The 22,202-nt window shown below is 34.7% G+C and overlaps 1 protein-coding gene across 1 annotated transcript in view; it reads left to right on the plus strand.

Annotated features, from left to right (window-relative positions):
- The window catches only part of ksr2 (kinase suppressor of ras 2), a 133,438-nt gene that overhangs the window by 28,528 nt on the left and 82,708 nt on the right, over window positions 1-22,202 (plus strand). The window contains exons 4-5 of the mRNA XM_073840110.1: window positions 8,710-8,745; window positions 10,646-11,156. Of these exons, the coding sequence (XP_073696211.1) occupies window positions 8,710-8,745; window positions 10,646-11,156 (547 nt within the window). The remainder of the gene's footprint in view (window positions 1-8,709; window positions 8,746-10,645; window positions 11,157-22,202) is intronic.

The raw sequence follows: 22,202 nt of genomic DNA on the forward strand, positions 1-22,202 counted from the left end.
ACAAACACACAGTTTGTGGTTTATTTATGTTACATGTGGATTATAGTTGGTGTTAGATTCTCATTCTGATGGCACCCATTGACTGCAGAGGATCCGTCTGTGAGCAAGTGATGTAAAGCTATTCTAAAGCTTTATCTAAATCTGTTCTTATAAGAGAAGTTCACTTTCAGAACAAAAATGTACAGATAATGTACCCCCGCCCCCCCTTGTCATCCAAGATGTTCATGTCTTTCTTTCTTCAGTCATAAAGAAATTGTTTTTTGAGCATTTCAGGATTTTTCTCCATATAGTGGACTTCTATGGTGCCCCGAGTTTGAACTTCCAAAATGCAGTTTAAATGCAGTTTCAAACAATCCCAAATGTGGCTGTAAACAATCCCAGCCGAGGAAGAAAGGTCTTATCTAGCGAAACGATTGGTTATTTTCTTTTCTTTACAATTTAAATACTTTTAAACCTCAAACGCTCGTCTTGTCTTGTTCTGCCTGAACTCTGTTTTTTCCAGTTCAAGACAGTTAGGGTATGTTGAAAAACTCTCATCTCATTTTCTCTCTCAATTTCAAAATCCTCCTACATCACTGTTTTACCTTTTTTGTTAAGAGTATTTGATCTTCTTTGCATGTTTACTTTTCAAACACTGGGTCGGTAGTTCTGCAGCGATATAGGATCATTTTGAAATTATTTTTGAAGTTGAGGGAGAAAATAAGAGGGGAGTTTTCTGACATACCCTGTCTTGAACTAAAAAAAAAACAGAGTTTAGGCAGAGCAAGACAAGATGAGCATTTGAGGTTAAAAAGTATAAAAGTTGTCGGCGCCGATAGCCTTGTGGGCAGTGCGTCGACATATAGCGCCGTTGTGCTTTGGGCGTCCCGTGTTCGAATCCCAACTCGAGGACCTTTCCCGATCCCGCCCCCCATCTCTCTCCCACTTCGCTTCCTGTCATGTCTGATCTGTCCTATCGTAATAAAGGCAAAAATGCCAAAAAATAAATCTTAAAAAAAAAAAGTATAAAAGTTATAATAAAAAAAGAGATAGATAAGACCTAGTCTCACATAGCCAGACCTTCAGACTGACGGCTGAATGTCTGAAATCCATGGCAGCTTTCATTGGCCAAGGCCCGCCCATAAGGCCGTTTGACCGATGTCAAACAACCAATCACAGTTCGTTTCATTCAGCATCACGTTTCGGGGTGTGGAAATGTCCCCACAGCAACAGACTGGTGTGCAACAAGTCAGTCATTGAAATAAACAGCATTGAAAGTTAAAGAAGAAGAGGGAGAACAGCAGTAAGTCAGTAATTTGTTTGCGAATGTTGCAAATGTGTATAACAACAATGGCGTCTGCATAAGCACCTCTTAGCAAAACACAGAGTAAATCAGTCTGCGCTTTGTTTCCCGGCGAAAATAAACGCGACACTCGTGTCTCCCGGAAATCTGATCAAATTCAACTAATCAGATGACGACTTCGAAATTCCTGAAGTGTTTCCAGTTAAGTGTACCATATGCATCAGACGTTTAGCCGTGGGTGTGACTTCTTAGGCTGAGACTAGATAAGACCCTTCTTCCTCGGCTGGGATTGTTTACAACAGTCAAGTTCAAACTTGGGGCACCATAGAAGTCCGCTATATGGAGAAAAATCCTGAAATGTTTTCCTCAAAAAATATAATTTCTTTACGACTGAAGAAAGAAAGAAATTAACATCTTGGATGACAAGGGGGTGAGTACATTATCTGCCAATTTTTGTTCAAGAAACTCATCTGCATTTTGGAGGGCCTGAGGGTAACCAGTCAAAACACCTTAGCAAACTCATAGCAACGTCTTGGCAAACTCCCAGAACTCTCTAGAATTGTGGCATCAAGTTGTGCAACTCATACATGCAATCAAACTATAACCGGAAGAATGTTTGTCACACTTACTGTGAGGCCATGGGTCTCTTCAGATGAGATTAGTTGTAAGAAAGGAAATCTTTGGCATTTGTTTCTTGTTTTAATAAGATACTTTCATCATTTCAGGAGAACGAACACTGAGGAATTACTGGCAGCTGTAGTCACAATCTACTGCACAGCAGAAGGATTCATTCACACCTATCTGTAGCAAGACTGAATCCCAAGGTTGAAAATTGACGATAGACAAAACCACCATGGGGCGGTGAGATGAGGATGTTTAGAAAAATACATATAACAGCTTTTTTGGAGAGCAAACTGTTTTTTTCTTTGCACTCATTTCAGGGTGTTACTAGATAGGGATGCACCGTATATCAGTGGCATATCCGTATCCACCAAAATTAACGTTTTTTTTTTGTGTGTGTGTTATTCATTTTATATAATTTTTTTGCAGTTTAAATTCTGCTGGGTTCTTATGTTAGGTTTCAAACTTACTTACAAACTTTTGGAACTCTGCAATTTGCTTAGTACTGCTCTCCAGAAGCTACAGAAGATACTTACATGTTTCCCAGAAGACAAAATAAGTTGAATATACCCTGATCTTAAAATTCAAAAAGTTTTCACCCCCACACTAGTAAAAACACACTGGTAAAAAAAAAAAAATATCAAAAATAATATTTGGTGTTTGAGTAATTTTTGGTTTGACTGTATTGCCTTTTTTTAAGGAAAAACCAACCTGCAGTTGGCTTAAAGTATCTCTGCACATTGTCACTATGATAGGATACAATATTTTAAAATTAAAAAGGGACACAACATTTAATTTCAAGTCCAGTTCTGGTTAATGTTGTACTTTTAAGATGTGATATACATATAGGATAATTGCTTAGGGTTGTTGTTTGTTTGTCAAGCCCTAGAAATGACACTGAAAGAAGGAAAATGATGTCGTTAATGTGAAACTTCCTCTGGGGCTCTGCAACGTATTAATAAACTCATCAACTAGCCAAGTAGTTAGTTATTGGTTTCTCAATCGTGTAAGCAACTTTACATCGCAGGCTTCACACATCTCCCGGCGGGTCAAGTGCGGGCCATGCCTGAAACTTTGAAACTTCGAGTAGCTTGTTTGTCATCTCTCCTCTGTAATTAAAAATGCTCATTTGAGCATCTTCCAGGCCATGAGATGACAAGAAGAAGTGTCCTTCAGCTGTGCCCACTGGACCCCTCCTTAGGAGTGGCGAACACTTATCTCCCATCATGCTCAAAGAGGGGGAGTGTGTCCCCTAGAGCGAGCGTGTCTTGTAAGGGGGTTGGGGGGTTGTTAAGGGACCTTGGAATCATTTGTGCGTAGTGAACTGTGACCGCTAAGCCACAGTCTAGGTAGAAACCACAAGAGGGGGGCTCCTGTAATAGTGTTTGTTCATGTGTGGAGTTGGTGGACTGTGGGTTCCAAGCAATTACTGATTAACAGTCTTTGACAGAAATTGACAATTTTTCTCTTTTTTCAGAAAGTTTCAAGTCGTAAACCGTAACTTAGTAAAGCTGTCATTTTTGGCCTAAATATAAGTATGTTTGAGCTGTGATGAGCTGTGATGGTCATGAGCGTCATGCATGTAATGTTTTTCTGATCTTATTTATTAATAAAATGTGGTAAAATAGCAAAAAATCACACTCTTCAAAGGGATAGTTTACCCAAAAATGAAAATTACCCCATAATTTACTCAACCCTCAAGCCATCCTAGGCGTACAGTTGAAGTCAAAAGTTTACATACACCTTTAAGAATCTGCAAAATGTTAATTATTTTACCAAAATAAAAGGGATCATACAAAATGCGTGTTATTTTTTTATTTAGTACTGACCTTAATAAGATTTCACATAAAAGACGTTTACATAAAGTCTAAAAGAAAAAATAGTTCAATTTATAAAAATGACCCCATTCAAAAGTTTACATACACTTGATTCTTAATACTGTGTTGTTACTTGAATGATCCACGGCTGTTTTTTTGTTTAGTAATAGTTATTGAGTCCCTTGTTTGTTAACTGCTTGCTCTTCTTCAGAAAAAAAATCTTCAAGTCCTACAAATTCTTTGGGTTTTCAGCATTTTTGTGCATTTGAACCCTTTCCAACAATGACTGTATGATTTTGAGATCTATCTTTTCACACTGAGGACAACTGAGGGACTCATATGCAACTATTACAGAGGGTTCAAACGCTCACTGATGCTCCAGAAGGAAACACGATGCATTAAGAGCCAGGGGTGAAAACTTTTGACATGCGTACAATTTTTTTTATATTGCCTAAATATCGTATTTCTTTCATTTAGTGCTGCCCTTTAGAAGGTACAGAAGATACTTGCATGTTTCCCAGAAGACAAAATAAGTAAAATTTTCCCTGATCTTAAAATTCCAAAAGACTCTTAATGCATTGTATTTCCTTCTGAAGCATCAGTGAGAGTTTGAACCTTCTGTAATAATTGCATATGAGTCCCTCAGTTGTCCTCAGTGTTAAAAGATGGATCTCAAAGTCGTACGGTCATTGTTGGAAAGGGTTCAAATACACAAAAATGCTGAAAAACCAAAGAATTTGTGGGACCTGAAAGATTTTTTTCTGAAGAACAGCAAGCAGTTTAACTGTTCAGGACAAACATGAACTCATGAACAACTATCACTAAACAAACAAAGAAAAAAACATCTGTGGATCATTCAGGTAACAACACAGTATTTAGTATCAAGTGTATGTAAACCTTTGAACAGGCTCATTTTTATAAATTCAGCTGTTATTTTCTCTTGTGGACTATATATAAATGTCTTTTATGTGAAATATCTTATTCAGGTCAGTACTAAATAAAAAATAACATGCATTTTGTATGATCCCTCTTATTTTGGTAAAATAATGAACATTTTGCAGATTCTGCAAGGTGTATGTAAACTTTGAACTTCAACTGTACATGACATTCTTTCTTTCAGACGAATACAATTGGAGTTATATTAAAACATGTCCTGGCTCTTCCAAGCTTTATAATGGCAGTGAATGGCTGTTGAGATTTTGAAGCAAAAGAAAGTGCATCGATCTATCATAAAAAGTGCTCCACACAGCTCCAGGGGGTTAATAAAGGCCTTCTGAACTGAATTGATGCAAATATCAATATTTAAAACTTTAGAAACTGTAATCTCCAGCTTCCAGTGGATGAGGTAGGACGTAATCATAGTGTAAGCAGTAAGACGTGACGAACGTGGAAGCACAGAGAGAGAGCAAAACAAAACACCAGTCACAAATTAGAAGTACAAAATGAGGATTTGTAAAGAAAAATTTTGGAGGATTTCGATATAAGCCAGGAGGAGACTGGTTTACCTTTACTATAAACAAAACTTGGTTCTCAAGAGACTTTAAGTAACACTTATTCTGCAAGAATAGACTTATGCTTTAACTTTATTTAGTTAAAATCACATTTCATGTAGTATATTTCAGTAGGAATCCACTTGATTTCTTTACGCAGATTTCACAAGTCTTTCAATGATTTGCTCTGCTGGGTTAATATTAGTATCTTAAAGGTATATTAATACCAGTACCACCCCAGTGACAGCTTTTGTACCTTTTTTTCGGAGAGTGATTCTACAACGTAATTGCTGAGAAGTTTAAAAGTTAAAATGCATTATGGAAGTACATAATTTAATGAGATGCAGAATTAAAACAATTCACTTGACTGAAAATTGAATCACTTTTTCAATTAACTTATTAGATGACTTTGAAAAAGAGTTGACGTTCTGTAGCACATTTCGCCGTGTGGGTTTCCATCCATCTTCCTGTCTTTCAGCTATTCTATATAAAGGTGCCATCAATCAAATCACAGCAGCCTACCTGCTCTCACAGAGTTGAAAACATTTTCTACAGCTCACGTTCAGTCTCCTGAAAATACATTCAGAAAATGATCTACTGAAGAGTTAAACCAAAAAGAAACCAACACTCTAGAGTTTAGAAACGTTTAATGTCTGTCTGCTGGATTTCCGAGTTTAAAGGCAATGCACTTAAAGATAGAATCAAATTATTCTGTATTTATGTCAACACAATCATTTTTGAAAGGGGAAAACAAACAGAGAGTTAGACTGTGGAAAAACAAGACATGATGCATGATGGTCATCATCTGGAACAAAAGTTGAAACATACAAAAGTGAGTACACCCCTCACATTTCAGCAACCATTTTAGTATATCTTCTCAAGGGACAATACAATAGAAATGAAACTTGGATATATTTTAGAGTAGTCAATGTGCAGCTTGTATAACATTATAGATTTACTGTACTGTCCCCTGAAAATTACTCAACATACAGCCATTATTGTCAAAATAGCTGGCAACAAAAGTGAGTACACCCTAGTGAATTTGTCCATATATTGTGTTAGCACCATCTGCACAGGTTGTTGCTGGGATCCTCTTCCACTCCTCACGGAGCTGCTGGACATTAGACACATGGTGCTTTTCCACGTTACGCTTGAGGATGCCCCACAGGTGCTTAGGATTCAGGTCTGGAGACATACTTGCCCACCCCTTCACTTTCCTCAGCAAGGCAGTTGTTATCTTGGTGGTGTGTATTATCATGTTCGGCCTAGTTTCTGGAGGAAATGCATCATGTTCTGCTTTAGAATGTACAGTACATACTGGAATCCATGTTTCCCTCAATGAACTGCAGCTTCCCAGTACCAGCAGCACTCATGCAGCCCCAGACCATGATGCTACCACCACCATGCTTGACTGTAAGCAAGACACAATTTTCTTGGTACTCCTCACCAGGGCATCGTCACAAATGCTGGACACCATCTGAGCCAAACAAGTTTATCTTATAGTCTCATTAGACCACAGGACATGGTTCCAGTAATTCATGCTCTTGGACAAGTTGTCTTCAGCAAACTGTTTGCAGGCTTTCTTGTGAGCCAGCTTCAAATGAGGCTTCCTTCTGGGACGACGCCTATGCAAATCGACTTGTTGCAGTGTGCGGCGTATGGTCTGAGTACTGACAAGCTGACCTTCTACTTCTGCAACCTTTAAAGCGATGCTGGCAGCACTTATGCATCTGTTTTTGAAGCCAGGTTCTGCACCTGACGCACAGAACGAGTGCTCAACTCTTGACCCTTGCAAGGCCTGTTCCACTGTAGTGTAACTCGGTTTCAGGGTGTTACTGAACCTCTAATAGCCTTGGCCATCTTTGTGGAGAGCAACAATTCAAATTCTCAAATCTTCAGAGAGTTCTTTGCCATGAGATGCCATGTTGAACATCCAGTGGTCAGTATGAGAGAATTGTACTTAAAGCACCTAATTTTAACTGCTCTAATACAAGATACACAACTTTGTATGGTCCTGTCAAGCAGACAAAAACATAAACATGATGAATAGGACACGTGGCTTTGCATGGTTGAACAACATACTGCTGTTATCACTTAGGGTGTACTGACTTTTGACAATAATAGGTGTATGTTAAGTTATTTTCAGAGGACAGTAAATCTATACTGCTATTAGGGGTGGGCATAGATTAATTTTTTTAATCTAGATTAATCTAGATTAAATCTTGGAATTAATCTAGATTAATCTAGATTAAAATGGCTAATTTGAATTCTGCTGAAGGCATTCAGAATATGTGTGCTACCCAAATAATGACTTAAAGTCTTTGAGAATGGATCATAAAGCTCATAAAGCTGTTCTATGATAATTTGTTGATGAAAATAAATTATGTTCAATTAGATGTACTTGTGTTTACTAACTAACTAACAATGAAATTATTTTTTCTCCCTATTAGATTGTGTTTTTTTTAACGTCAACACCTACCCAGCCCATTACATGTTACACCGTACTTTTATTTTGACAGGTTGCCGTGAAGTTTCTGTATACAGTATGATATGATGCTAGTTTTCTCAAATGAAACGGTATAAGTGACACTCACAGCAGTTTGGGAGATTGAGTTTATCTGTTCATGTGAGATGAAAATGCCAAAGATTACCGGGAGCGTCACGTGTGTTTCAGTATGCGTGTAGTAAAAGCTTGTCTCCGCAATGCATACATACAGCTAGGCAAACGGAACATATTGGATTCATATTAAAACGGTCTTTTTGCATTTCAGTTTTCACATACACTAGTCCATATCGCGATTTGAATTAAGTGACTGACCAACATTTGATTTATGAATCCAAAAAACGACGAATTTACGTGGCATTTCGCTATAGTAGATTCGGTTTTTATGAATGGAGGATGACGCGATCCCGTCTGTGTTTTGGCGGAGGAGACTTAAACGCGCGACCATATTCTACAGTCTTTGGTATACATCCGCGTTAAACTATCAAGGTGAAAGTCATCATAGCTTGCGTAGTTTAGACCCAGCTCCCAACCCAAATTTGAGAATAGATTAACGGCGATATTTTTTTTATCGCGCGATAAGAGTTTCACGTTAACGCAGCACGTTAACGCCGATAACGGCCCACCACTAACTGCTATACAAGCTGCACATTGACTACTCTAAAATATGTCCAAGTTTCATTTCTATAGTATTGTCCTTTGAGATGATATACTAAAATTGTTGCTGAAATGTTTGGTGTGTACTCACTTTTGTGAGATACTGTATTTTGACTAATATTTTAATTTCTCTTTTTTCTACATTAATGGTCTTGGTGATTCCATTATGAACACTACAAAACTGTTTTAAGGGTCACATTTCAGTTAAATTCTTAATGGCAGTAGTAATATTGTTTTTAGAAAGGTACTGTAGAGAAATCTAATGAATATGTATTGAATTTCATTTGAATATGTACTAATGAATATGTATTGATGAATATGCATAATTTTTTTTTCTAGAACAACTTGAGGATGACAAATTACACAGTAATGGAGGTGAGGCACTGTCCGTTTGTCTTTCTTCAGTGTGTCTGTTGTCATTGTGGCGTTTATACATATTGTCAACTTCAGTACTCATTACATTGAAACATTTCAGGCTCACTTTGTTCTCAATCACACGTATTCTTTCATCTCTCTGTCTGTTTGTCATGATAGATGCAGTCTGAGTCTCTTCACTGTTGACATCCTTCATCTGGCACTTGGTATCAAAACTTCTCTTCTCTTCTCTTCTCTTCTCTTCTCTTCTCTTCTCTTCTCTTCTCTTCTCTTCTCTTCTCTTCTCTTCTCTTCTCTTCTCTTCTCTTCTCTTCTCTTCTCTTCTCTTCCTTTTTTCATGTCAGCTCATTTCATTTTACCTCACATATTCTCATCTGTTTTCATTTGTTCTTTTCTATTGTATTTTGTCAGCTCATGCTTAAATATTGTCAATTTTTTAATCATCTGCATTAGTAGGTTTGTCTGTTTGACTGTTTGAGGATTACAGAACTAAGAAGTTATTGCTAAAGTATACATTTTTAATATTTTTAAATATTTTTTACAACTTTTTTCCATTTTCAATTCTATTTCAGTTTTAACAAATGCTCTTTACCAAGTTCAGTTTAATTGTTTAAACGGTTTCATTTTCACGTTAATTAAAATTGCTTTAGTAAATATTTTTTTAAAATAAATATTCATTTTACAGGTTTTTTTTGTTATAATCAAGTGTAAATTTGTTCAAATTGATTGATTTGAAATTATTTTAGTAAATGCATTCAATGCATCAAATTTATTCAGATTTCGTCATTTTCAAATGAATTATTTGAGATAATTTAGTAAATATTATTTAAAATATTCATTTTACAGATTTATTTTTAACAAGTTGATTTATTGTTATCAAATAAATTAATTTATACTTTTGATATAAATTACTTTTGATAAATATTATTTACAATAAATATTCATTTTGCACATTAATTTAAGTTCAGTTAATTTGTTTAAACTGATTTTTTTTTCAAATGGTCACATTATTTTTGTAAATAAGATAAAAAATTATTTATTGAGTTTATTAAATTATTTCAAATTCATTCATTTTTATATTCATTGTCAAATTATTTTAGTAAACGCTAAATAAAGCAAATATGTTGCTTGTGTAGTTGCTTCATTTTCTAAATGAATTATTCGAAATAATTTTGATAAATATAATTTACAATATATTTACATTTTGCACTTTTATTTTTATCAAGTTCAGTTTATTTGTTCAAATTATTTTCAAATTGTACATTATTTAGTGAAAATTATGTAAAATATATATTTAAAAACAAATTTATTAAGTTTTAGTTACTTAAAATTCTTAATTTTCTTATTCGTTGTCAAATTATTTTAGTAAAAACAAAGTAAAATAAATAATATGTTGCTCTTGTTATTGTTTTGTTTTCAAATGAACTATTTGAAATAATTTTGATAAATATTATTTGCAATATTATTTACAATATTTAGTAAATATAATGTAAAATAAAAACTAATTTGTTGTTTATTAAGTTTTCAAATTCATTAATTTTCATGTTCATTGTGTTATATTGTTTTAGTAAAAACAAAGTAAAATAAATATTATGTTGCTCATGTGTTAATTTATCTTTCAATTCAATTTAGTTAAATTTGTTTGCTATATATCAGCATTATATCAGTTATTGGCCATCAGATATCGGTACCAGCCTTAAAAAAATGCATGTAACCTCACCTCACCTCATCTCTTCTCTTCTCTTTTTATTTCATCACTTGTTTGCTTTTCTTCTTTTCTTATTTGTCCTTGTCTTATCTCATCTCCTCTCCTCTCCTCAAGTGTTTTCTTCTCAAGCTTACCTGTTCCCTTTTATTCTGACTGGTACAAACCTCCACCTCTCACACTGTGTGTCCACAGGATCCAAGCAGGACTGGTCCATTCAGTGGCCCACGTCCGAGTCGGGTAAAGAGAACACCCCAGTGGGGCCGTCCGACCCCAGTCAGTGGGTCCGTCTCCAGCTCTCCCAGAGCCCCAAATTGCACTCGCGCTACAGCCAGCACTTGTGCCAGAGTCCCCAGGCCCTGGCGCCCCCCTTCTACTCCCCTCACCCGCATTCGGACCGGCTGACCGTGGACTCTCACTCCGGCCTCTTCCCCTCACCTCTGGATATGGGACATCACTCTCTCCCTCCCTCCCCCAGACAGAGGCATTTCGCCCACACCCCTCCGCGGACTCCCTTAGTTGTGAACACCATGACCCCTCCAGGGACGCCGCAGGTCAGGCGCAGGAATAAACTCAAGGCCCCTGGAACCCCGCCGCCCGCCAGCCGGAAACTCATCCACCTTCTGCCGGGGTTCACGGCTCTGCACCGCAGCAAATCCCACGAGTTCCAGCTGGGGAACAGAATAGATGACGCACAGACACCCAAGTGAGTCACACTACATTATACAGCGTTCTGCGTAATGCATTGTGCAGTGCATTTCAAATCTTGATTTGTTTTTCCATGTGAGGGCCACATCTCAGACTGTAGCTCAGCAAAACCGAGTCGGCTGCCTAGGTAGAGAGCTTTTTAAGGCATCACAAACGTGCTCTTGACATAAAGCAAAAATAGATTTCGCTTCTAAAATGAATTGTTTTGTTCAAAATTTTAAAAGGGCATTGCATGCAATTCTTCATAGGTTAGAACAATCCCAGAATGCATTGATTAATAATTAGATTATTTAGCATGTATTTAATGAATTTAATAAAAAAAGTGGAATATACTACCGGTCAAAAGTTTTTGAACAGTAAGATTTTTTATGTTTTTTACAGAAGTCTCTTCTGCTCAACAAGCCTGCATTTGTTTGATCCAAAGTACAGTGAAAACAGTAATATTTTGAAATATTTTTACTATTTAAAATAACTGTTTTTTTTTTATGTAATTTATTCCTGTGATTTTAAAGCTGAATTGTTAGCATCAATTACTCCAGTCACATGATTTTTCAGAAATCATTCTAATATTCTGATTTGCTGCTCAAAAAACATTTATTATTATTATTATTATGTTAAAAACAGCTGCATAGATTTTTTCAGGTTTCTTTGATGCATAGAAAGTTTAGAAGAACAGAATTTTTCTGAAATAGAAATCTTTTGTAACACTATAAATGCCTTTATCATGACTTTTGATCAATTTAAAACATCCTTGCTAAATAAAAGTATTAATTTCTATAATTTCATTCCCACCAAAAAGAATAAATTATACTGACTCAACTAAGATTGCATTTTAAAGTATATTCAAATAGTAAAAATATAAACTGTACATTGGATCAAATAAATGCAGACTTAGTGAGAAAACATAAAAAATCTTACTGTTCAAAAACTTTTGTCTGATAGTGTGTGTGCATAAATAAATGTGAATTTCTTATTGAATGAAAGATGAGTTAGGAGAGCTCAGTTCAGTGCATTCTGGGACTCTTTTACCTGTTAACAATTCAATTAATTGATTAAATCAGTTAATTTAATTTATCAATTAATATTGTAGTACTATTTTCTAATAAATAATATATTCTAAAGAATCATCGCAAAAACATATATGTAATATGTATATTAAATGAAATCAATTTTTTTATATATATATTTTTTTAAAAAGTATTGATCTTTTACATTTTTTTATAGTTTCATTAATCTTTTGTGTGTGTGTGTGTGTGTGTGTGTGTGTGTGTGTGTGTGTGTGTGTGTGTGTATATTTAATACAAATTCAAGTGACAACCTTAATACACACTTGTATTTCTTGTCAGAAATTAATAATAAAATAGTAGTTGTGTAATTCAAATATTCTGAAATAAATGTGGACTGAAATAAAAGAAACTGTTGCTAAAACATACTTTCTCATTTTTAGTTTAACTTGACATACTAAAATAACTCAAAATGAAATTAAACAATAAGAATTTTGTTGAATGTTGAGGAAACTTGTTTTATTCTGTTGATACTTTTTTAGAAAAAAAGAAAATAAATGTGTTTAAAAAAAAACTTAAACAACTTATTCAGTTTTAATTCTGAATAAAAGTAAGAAGTATATTTTTTGGTTTCAGCCGTAGAAGCTGACATGGCGTTAAAAAAATGTCTGGACAAAATGTCAGGACAAAAATAACAAAAACACAACAAAATTACTAAAACTAAGCTAGAATTTAAATAAAAATAGGAAATAAAAAATAAAAATCAATTCTAAATAATATTCAATAATATAAAAAAATAAATATCAATGATAACAAAATAACATTAATAATTAAAACAAAATACACTAATACTGTTTGGATCAGAGTGTTATGTTAAGTACTATAGTTCAGGAACATGTTAACAGCAATCTATATGCCTGTTGGAATAGTCTGTAAGCAATATTCTAGACTCTTGTGTGGTTTTTATGTGATATAAAATTTGACTTTTAGAGCATCTCAAATTAGTAACTTTAGGTTTCATGATGTTTAAGCCTTGTGCCTTGCACTGGCTTGAGAGAAAGATAAAACAGAAGAATAGAGAGCCATTTCTTCCTAGTTTAGATCAGTAAACCAGATTAAATGGCATTAGATGGGTGATTACCAGTCCCCCCGCTCTGATGTGATCCAGACCCTTTTCATGTCCCTTTAATAAGGGCCTGGACGCAGAGAATGCCAGCAAATAGGGAAATCCAATCAGGACAAAGCTATTCCGATACCTCCACTAGACCTGATTTGGGACTTGTATTGCTCATTTGAGACTTTGATGATGTATACACAGGACAGTTTATGAACAGACAATGAGTTTAATACAGCTTTAATTTTCTTCCCTCTATACATGAGAATGTGTCCTGCTTAATATTATCTTTTCTAAGTAAAGAAGTAATGTCTATCATACATTTTTACCACCAGTTTTACATTTTTATATTTGCATTCAATATACTTTTTATGTTTATAAAATCACTTTTGTAAATTTAATTTAATGTAGACTCTAGGGCTGTCACTAACGATTATGTTGGTAATCGAGTAATCGCTCGATTATTTTGACGATTAATCGAGTAATCGATTAGGTTAAAAAGACCTAAGCAAACAATATACTTTATAATGACTTTAAATACAATAAGACAATAATACTTAGTTCAAATAGAGTATCAAAAGCAAGTAATCATATGGTTTTGTTAAACAAAACTGTTAAAATACATAATTTATCATAACAAATGACTCCAGAGGGCGCCAACGGTCTTACGATTGTTTTTACACTTTGCTGCACAATCTAATCCTGGTTTATTATTGACCGAACAACATTTAATTAAAATGTCTACTTAATCTTTAATATTTGGCTATTTCTTTATGACAGAAATGTTGCAGCCACTGTTATTTGTTGTGGACATCAAAACATCACGTGATGAACAGTTAGCATGTTTAGAAAATTATAATATGTTATTATTTTTTTTTTTTATAAAATCAATACATTGGAGATGCTTTTGATTATTAAAATTTAATAAAACCATTAAAATGGAATCCAGAAAAGTAGTTGAAATCAGAATTTGGTAAAAATTAAAACGAATCTGAGAAAAAATAAAACATTTCATAGGGCTTTAAAAATGTAACTTTTGTTAAACTTTTCATAAATTAGTGCTAAGTTGTGTACGTTTCAAAATTTCAATGAATTTTTTTAATTATTTTTTTTTTTTAACAATTAAAACAAAGTATAGAAAAAAAAAATGGAATTTGGAAAAAAAAATAAAACTGATTTTATAGGGCCTTATAATAATAATAATAATACAAATAATAATAATAATAATAATAATAATAATATTGATAATAATTAGGGCTGTCACGATTCGTATATTCTAATCGACTATTTGATTTTTAAAAATCGATTTCATTTTGCCGCGTCAAATAACTGGCAAAATGCCGGAAGTGGTGCATTTCACAGATGAGATTCCATGAAACGCATTATTAGACCGTTTTCCAAGACTGCATTACATAGCCTAATAAACCCATTTAAAATCATAATTAAGAATAATTGTGAATTCACAAATGTATATATTATATATATATGGGTCAAAGATGTAAAAGGGTTTAAGCATAAAAACAAGTGTAATACTGCTTTAAATTGTTGTTGTTTCTCCCAAAAAAGTTTTCTGTTTAATTTCATTGCATTTTTTTTTTCTGAGCAAAAAATAAATATCATAAATTTTTCGCTGATTTACAGAAGACGCCCACTAAAATGTCATTCAGTGTAACAGTCTTGTCAGGCATATTTACAACAAAAATCAATTTATGACGTATTAAAAGACGAATTTCTTTTACCCCAAATACTAATTAGTTGTAATTCTACATTTTTACAATTTGCCACTATTCTAGGTTTTGCCCATTTGTCAGTAAGAATATTTTACTCATTTGAAACACAATAAATTTTAATATGCTCCCTTATTCTTTTACATATTTTAAATATTGTGTTACACTGAATGACAATGTAACATTATTTCAACCAAATTTTGACGTTTTATTCTCCAAAAACGTATTTGAAACCTTAAAAGTAGACAGTTTACTTACATTTAATGTGCTTTCTATGGACGTAAAATCACATTTGTACATTTCTTTTTACGTGGACATCTTAATGGACATCTTAATGTCTTTGACCTATATATGGTAATAAAAATAGACCTAAGCGAAGAATAGCCTTTAAAATTACTTAAAATACATATATATAATGGCCTGATGATTGTTTTTACATTGCAATCTAATCCTTGTTTAATATTGACCAAACAACATCTAATTTAAATGTCACTTTTAATCTTTAATATTCTGCCAATTCTTTATGACAGAAATGCTACAGCCGCTTTAACTTCTTGAATATGTGGACATCAAAACGTGTAAACTCAGAGCGAGGTTTTAAACTTTTATTTTGAAATTGTGATTAACAGTTAGCATATTGAGAGAGTAAATGATCTATTTTCCTGTGTTTGCATAGGTTTATAAATGATTTACCCTGCAAATCTTATGAAATGCCATTCACAGATGAACGTTATAATAAACCTAAACTCACAGCATTTGAGTTTGTGAATTCACAATAGCGTTATGCTTTATTATGATTTTTAAATGGGTTAAATATATTATGCAGCCTTGGAAAACGGTCTAATAATGCGTTTCATGGATTCTCATCTGTGCAGTGCACCACTTCTGTTTTTTTGCAGTTGTTCAAGGATTTTTAAAAATCGAGTACTCAGAGTGAATAGAGGAATCGCGACAGAAAAATAGCATGTCTCGTCTTTGACCCACATTCATGGCATACCAAAATGGCCAGGCATATCTCATAGTTACAGCCTGTCTTTGGATGTAGATTTATGACCTGCATTTGCATCTAGTTGTAAAATGAAGTCCACTGCTGTACCTTTAAGATACTACATTTTTGCTTCACATTCAGATCCTAAACACTGATACAATCTTCCTGATTTAGTTGCTTGGCGTCCTCAGTTATATAAATGAACTCGTGATGCTTTGGTTAGTGAAACTGTGCAGAAAGCATCACAAGCATCGCTGTACTTTAGCCGCCACAGTAATGTTGTACAGTTAGTGTGGAAATAGTTGCGCTTTGCTGTCTGAATATGGCTAAAGACTCTCCAAAACAACTTTTCACAATTTATCCAGAATATTAGTCATTTTTGAAGGTTTCATAATGCTACCGTTTATTTTTTGAAACAGCAAATGAGCTTGTCTGTCAAACCCACATTGTTTCACTGCTATTGTCGAGGCGTACTTTCTGTATAAAGCCTCGGTGCCGCATAATGGTTTGTTTCATCACCAGTTGCAGGACATTCTAACCGTAATTGTTTTATGGCCGGATTTACATATTTCCTTAAGCTGATTGTGAAATGCAGTGTTTTCAATTCTTACTGCGTTGGTGCTACATATATCTCATTAGAACAGCTGCCTTAGCCGAATCGTAAAAAAAGAGGAAACATAGTTAATGTCAGGACAGGTAAATTAAGCTGTACACCTGCTTCATATTTAAGTCACAACGGATTTGGATTTTATGTTGATTTGATAGGATCACGACTGAATGGAAGACGCTTAGCTTGTGTGCAGCGTGCATCCAAAATGATTACGAATGCATCTTGGTGAGACTCTGTCGCAGGCCGATGTTGACAGTTTAATTATAATTTAGAGCAAACTTGGAACTGTCAATTAAGAATATATTCAGGACATGTTTGTTAATGCGAGAACTGAAGTTAAAGTCAACATGAAATCAAAATTGTTTTAGTCTTTTATGATCCCCAAGACTGCATTTATATGATAAAAACACAGTAATATACACAGTAAATATACAGTAGCAATACATTTTTTAATGCCAAAAATCATAAGTATACTAAGTAAAGATCATGTTCCATGAAGATATGTTGTATTTTCTACTGTAAATATTTAAAAGCTAAAGTTTTGATTAGTAATATGCATTGCTAAGAACTTCATTTTGACAACTTTAAAGGCGATTTACCCAATATTTAGATTTTTTTTCCACCCTCAGATTCCAGATTTTCAAATAGTTGTATTTCAGCCAAATAACTACAATAATAATATTTTGAAAATGGTGATACATTTTTGCGTGATATTTTATGATAAATATTTGAAATAGAAATATCTATACTATTTCCTTGTAATGTAATTGCATTCTTTCTGACATGACATTTGCGCAAGGAGGTCATCATATTGTATAATTAACCCTTATCTTATGGAGCAATAAATGTAGGTATGTACATGATTGGCATACCAAAAAAACAAGGCAAGGCAAATGCTGGCCTGTCTTTGATGCAGTTTTATGATCAGCAATTGCATTCAGTTGTAAAATGGAAGTGCTCTGCTTCAAGCTAATCAGTTGTCAGTCTGGATCAACTACATTTTTGCTTTACATTTACATCCACTGACCCCATGGCTCTAAGACAGAGCCATTATCTGGTATATTTCACTTTGGTTGTCACAGTAATGTTGTAGACCTTAGTGGTTATTTTGAATATAGTGGACGGAAATGGACTTTTGCTATCTGAACATGGCTAAAAACACAATTTTTCCAGAATATTAGTCATTTATGCATTTGTTTTTCAATTTTGAATACAAAACTGGGGAGTTTGACCACTTGGTGCCACTAATATGTATGACAGCATTGGTGTATCTCGAAAAACATGGCCACCACCAGCCAATAGCTTTGAACAACTATTAGACTAGGTTAAAGCAACATTAAGTAACTTTTCCCTCAACGCTCCCTCTACAGGTTGGAAGCGGAATTGGCAACACTAAAGAGTTGTTTTTACCTTAAAATAATGTTTCTGAACTCGTGTCAGTGGTTCATCAACTCATAACAGGGTGAAACGGCACTTTTGTATTCGCTTTGCGACCCTCTATCGGCCATAACAGCACTATGTAAGTTTGGTAATGGAAAATTCCGTTTCCAACCTGTAGAAGGAGCGTTGAGGGAAAAGTTACTTAGTGTTGCTTTAAGGAAGGCTGATCAGAACTAAACTCAATGGGCCTGTTTGACTCATGTCACTAGAGGTCTGTGAGAATTTTGAAATAAATCGGCCACTAGGTGGAGTTATCAGGTTTTACGCCTTGTATATCACACGGTTTTTCAAACATACACACAATACTCATATGAAATGTCAGATCTCTTTATTCTGAACAACTTTGCCTCTAGAACCACTGCTGTCAATCAAACGGGTTGTTCAATATTTGACATTATGTAAAAAAGATACTTTTCGAACTCATCCTAGATGGTTCATCCAATTTTTACCAAAATTGATACAGACAATCTTGAGATGGCTTCAGAATCTTTTTGATAGACTCAGTCGTTCTTGAACAACACATGAATGCATTTGACAAAGAGCATGCCAAAGTAGATGTGAGTTTGTTTCAGCACAGTGCCACCTAGTGGGCAGGACATATGAAAAATGCCAAAATGGATCTAAGGCTGTTTCTCTTCAATTCTTTGGCATAGTGGTATCAAATTATGTGTGTGTCATTGTCGCTCCTAGTTAACCACGCCACATTAATTTGGGACCAGTGCCAACTATTGGTCAGGAGTGATAAATCATTAAAGAATTGTAAAGACCCTTCTTCCTCATCTGGGATCCTTTAGAGCCTTTCTGTAAACAAAATTTCTGGAAGTGAACTAATCTATATTTGTAGTGATTTTATTTATAGCCTTATGGTAAAATCATCTTGAAATGTCTATAAAACACTACCTAAAAGACTTGAACCAGTAATTGCTGCTTGCAGCTATATTTTTAAATTGTGTTTTAAAATTTCTTCTTTTAAAAGAATGTTTTGTATTTGAATCATTTTAAAATGTAATTTATCCCTTTGATGCAAAGCTCAAATTTTAGCATCATTACTCCAGTCTTAGTATCACATGACCGTGCAATTGTGCAGCTTAATATTTTTTGTGGAAATGGTAAACAAATATTTTTTTTAATTATTCTTTGAAGAATAGAAAGTACAAACAATAACAATTGTGATTCCATTAATAATAAAAAAAAGCTATTAAAATTTGGCTCTTTCTATCGAAAGACTCGCCTTTTCTTTTGTTGCCACTTGCTTGTTGCTTGCTTTCACTTTCGAATATGTCACATTATGTGAGTAAAATGGCCAATTCATGTTGACATTAATAATAGCTGTGGCCTGGTGGTTAGTGCACATGCTCCATACACACAACGAAACGAAGAGCCATAGAAGCATCTTTGCCCTGAAAAGACACTGTCGACTAGTAGTTGAGGTAATTATCACCTTTAGTACAGTGGAAATAGACTGCCATAACCTGAGACCCAGACCATGAGCAAGACACCACATAATGACCAAGGCCACGTTCATCCGGTCTTAAAGGTCTCGAGACTAATACTGCAAGAGCACGGCTTCAGCCCTGCTCTGTGCTGTTAATTAAAAACCCCAAGAATCATCTACAAATCTTTTATTCAAGAACTTTTATATTCAAGAGCTCAGACACAAATTGTGGTTCTCTACAGGAATGGGCTTTTGGATAAATGTTTGTTGTTTTGAGTGACAGAAATGGCCATAAACCTGAGCTCACCATGTTTCTTCCTCATAATTACAGACCTATTGACAGCTCGCATTAACCTTTGACCCTCACACAGTGAGACACGCACGCTCACGCACTCCAGAATTCCTAATGAGGGATTTTTAATGAGACAGACGGACGGAGGAATTCTCTCAACATTCAAATGTGCATCTAGCACAGCGTTTCTTTCTTTCTGATTATATGAGAAGAATCTGTATTATGGAGACTGTGAGAATGTGTCTATCCTTTAGTCGTCTCATAAAGCGCTAACATGAATGTCATTTTCTCTCTGGTCATCATTCATGGTGTCATTTGCACCGTGCAGCATTCTTTCTGTTTGCCGGGTCCTGTATTGTGTCGTATGTGTGTGTGAGAGAGATTTTTGAAAGGCATTTGGAGTGCGGAATGCTTGACAGCTGTTTTATTATATTTGGCAGGTTTGAAGGCGAAAACTGCTGAAATGGGGAAGCAGGAGATGATGAAATTAGCGCTGTTTGATTTGCATGTCATCTGATTCCGCCTTTGTGATTGGATCGTAACTGATAGGATTTTTTAGATTCATTTGCCATTGTAATTTGTTGAATATGATTTCAGTGGTGTATTATATGTGTCCCCACTTTGGCTGAATAACATAAGTGTGTCAACGTCCACGGGGAGCTGTAGAGCGTTTCTATTGGCATGGTTTCATATATATATATATATATATATATATTGGTCCTCGAATCTGATGAGGTGTGTGATACTCTTTTCACCATTTGTATCACTCTGCTTAGGCTGTTTCTCACTGTGAGTGTCATAGCAGAAGCCCAAATATAATTTTATAAATAATACTATTTTGTGTCATAGAATGTAGTTTTTAGAGTTCTTTAGATGAGAATGTAATTGTTTAGAATTTAAATATGTGATTTGTTAATAAAGATAATGTTTATTTAAAAAATTGCTTACATTTTTTTAGAGATGTGAGCTCCAGGCCGTCAGCAGCCGTTCAGCGCTCATGATCCTGCGGAAGGAAGCCTCACCTCGGCCATATCTTCTAGAATTTGCCATCTCTATAGTGGTTAAACGTGATATGTAATTTGTTTTGGGTAAATCAAATGGTCAGTCTTTGGTCTCAATAATCTACACTACCAGTCAAAAGTTTGGTCACACTTCCCCATCAAAGAGAATGGGGAAGTGCGTCCAAACTTTTGACTGGTAGTGTATATGAGCAGCACTGTCATCAGAAATCTCCCTTAATGGATGAAAGGATAGTATGACAAAGATATCGCTTTCCTCAGCGGACATTAAAACTAATGTTTTATTGTGAAAAAGACATTGAGCTGAAGAACGAATGCTGCATCAGATGTAGGTAATCACACTCACTCAGTCTATCTATCTCTCATAGTACTTAACATAATCCAGTAGGCTTTTAATGCAGTAATACAGTAAGCTTTGGTCTCAATAATCTGTTATTTGTTCCAGAGCAAATCGAATCTCATCATGTTGTATTTTATAGTGCTGCCTTTGTACTTTTGACTGAATTGCCTAGCAACTTTTATGATGGTTGTTGTTGTTTATTAATTATTATTATTATTATTTAATAAATTATATTTTATATAAATAATAGTACTATTTAAAAACTGTATTTAGTCTTTTGGTTTGTGATGGTGATTTTAGTGACATTGTTCCAGCATTAGATGGCGACGAGACTTTTTTATGAGTGAGTCAGCAGTAAAGACTTTTATATTTAAAGAGACTAAAACAATCTTGTAAACAAGGAAGTTATTTTTACTTTCAACAACATCTTGTAAGACGCAGCCAACAAATAAATTGAGCAGCATTGCCATCGGAAATCACCCTTAACAGATGGAAGGATAGTTTGACAAAGACATCGCTTTCCTCAGCAGTTTTATTGTGAATATGAGATGGAACTGAAGAATTAATGCTGTATCAGATGCAGGTAATCACACTAGCTCAGTCCATCTCTCTTTCATAATACTTTACGTAATACAGTGAGCTTTTAATACAGTAATACAGTAAGCTTTCAATGAAGCAACTCAACGTTCCTTCATTGCTAGTTCTAAAGTGACGTTTTCGAATCAGTAACGGAGGCTTGGGCTCAGCTGTTAAACTGTCAAACTGATATATAGCGTTTATGTATTTACACACTCATGCCATCGAACTGTTGTATAAAAGCAATATCACACGGCTGTGATTCGGCCGCAGCGTGGCGATAAACAGCCATATTGCACGGCTACTCGGCTACTATATATTTACATACAGTCCCACGCGATCTTTGCAACACTCAGCAGTCATCACATTCTCTCTCTCCCCCTTTGAAAACACACTCCTGTCACCTCTTAAACTTTTTTTTAATGTGGAGTGGAGGGCTATTAATTTTGCTTACGTACCCTCTCTCTCTCTCTCTCTGCCCTTTTCAAGCTGAGTGCTG

This window comes from Garra rufa, chromosome 5, assembly GCF_049309525.1.
Source record: "Garra rufa chromosome 5, GarRuf1.0, whole genome shotgun sequence".
NCBI classification, from domain to species: Eukaryota; Metazoa; Chordata; class Actinopteri; order Cypriniformes; family Cyprinidae; genus Garra; species Garra rufa.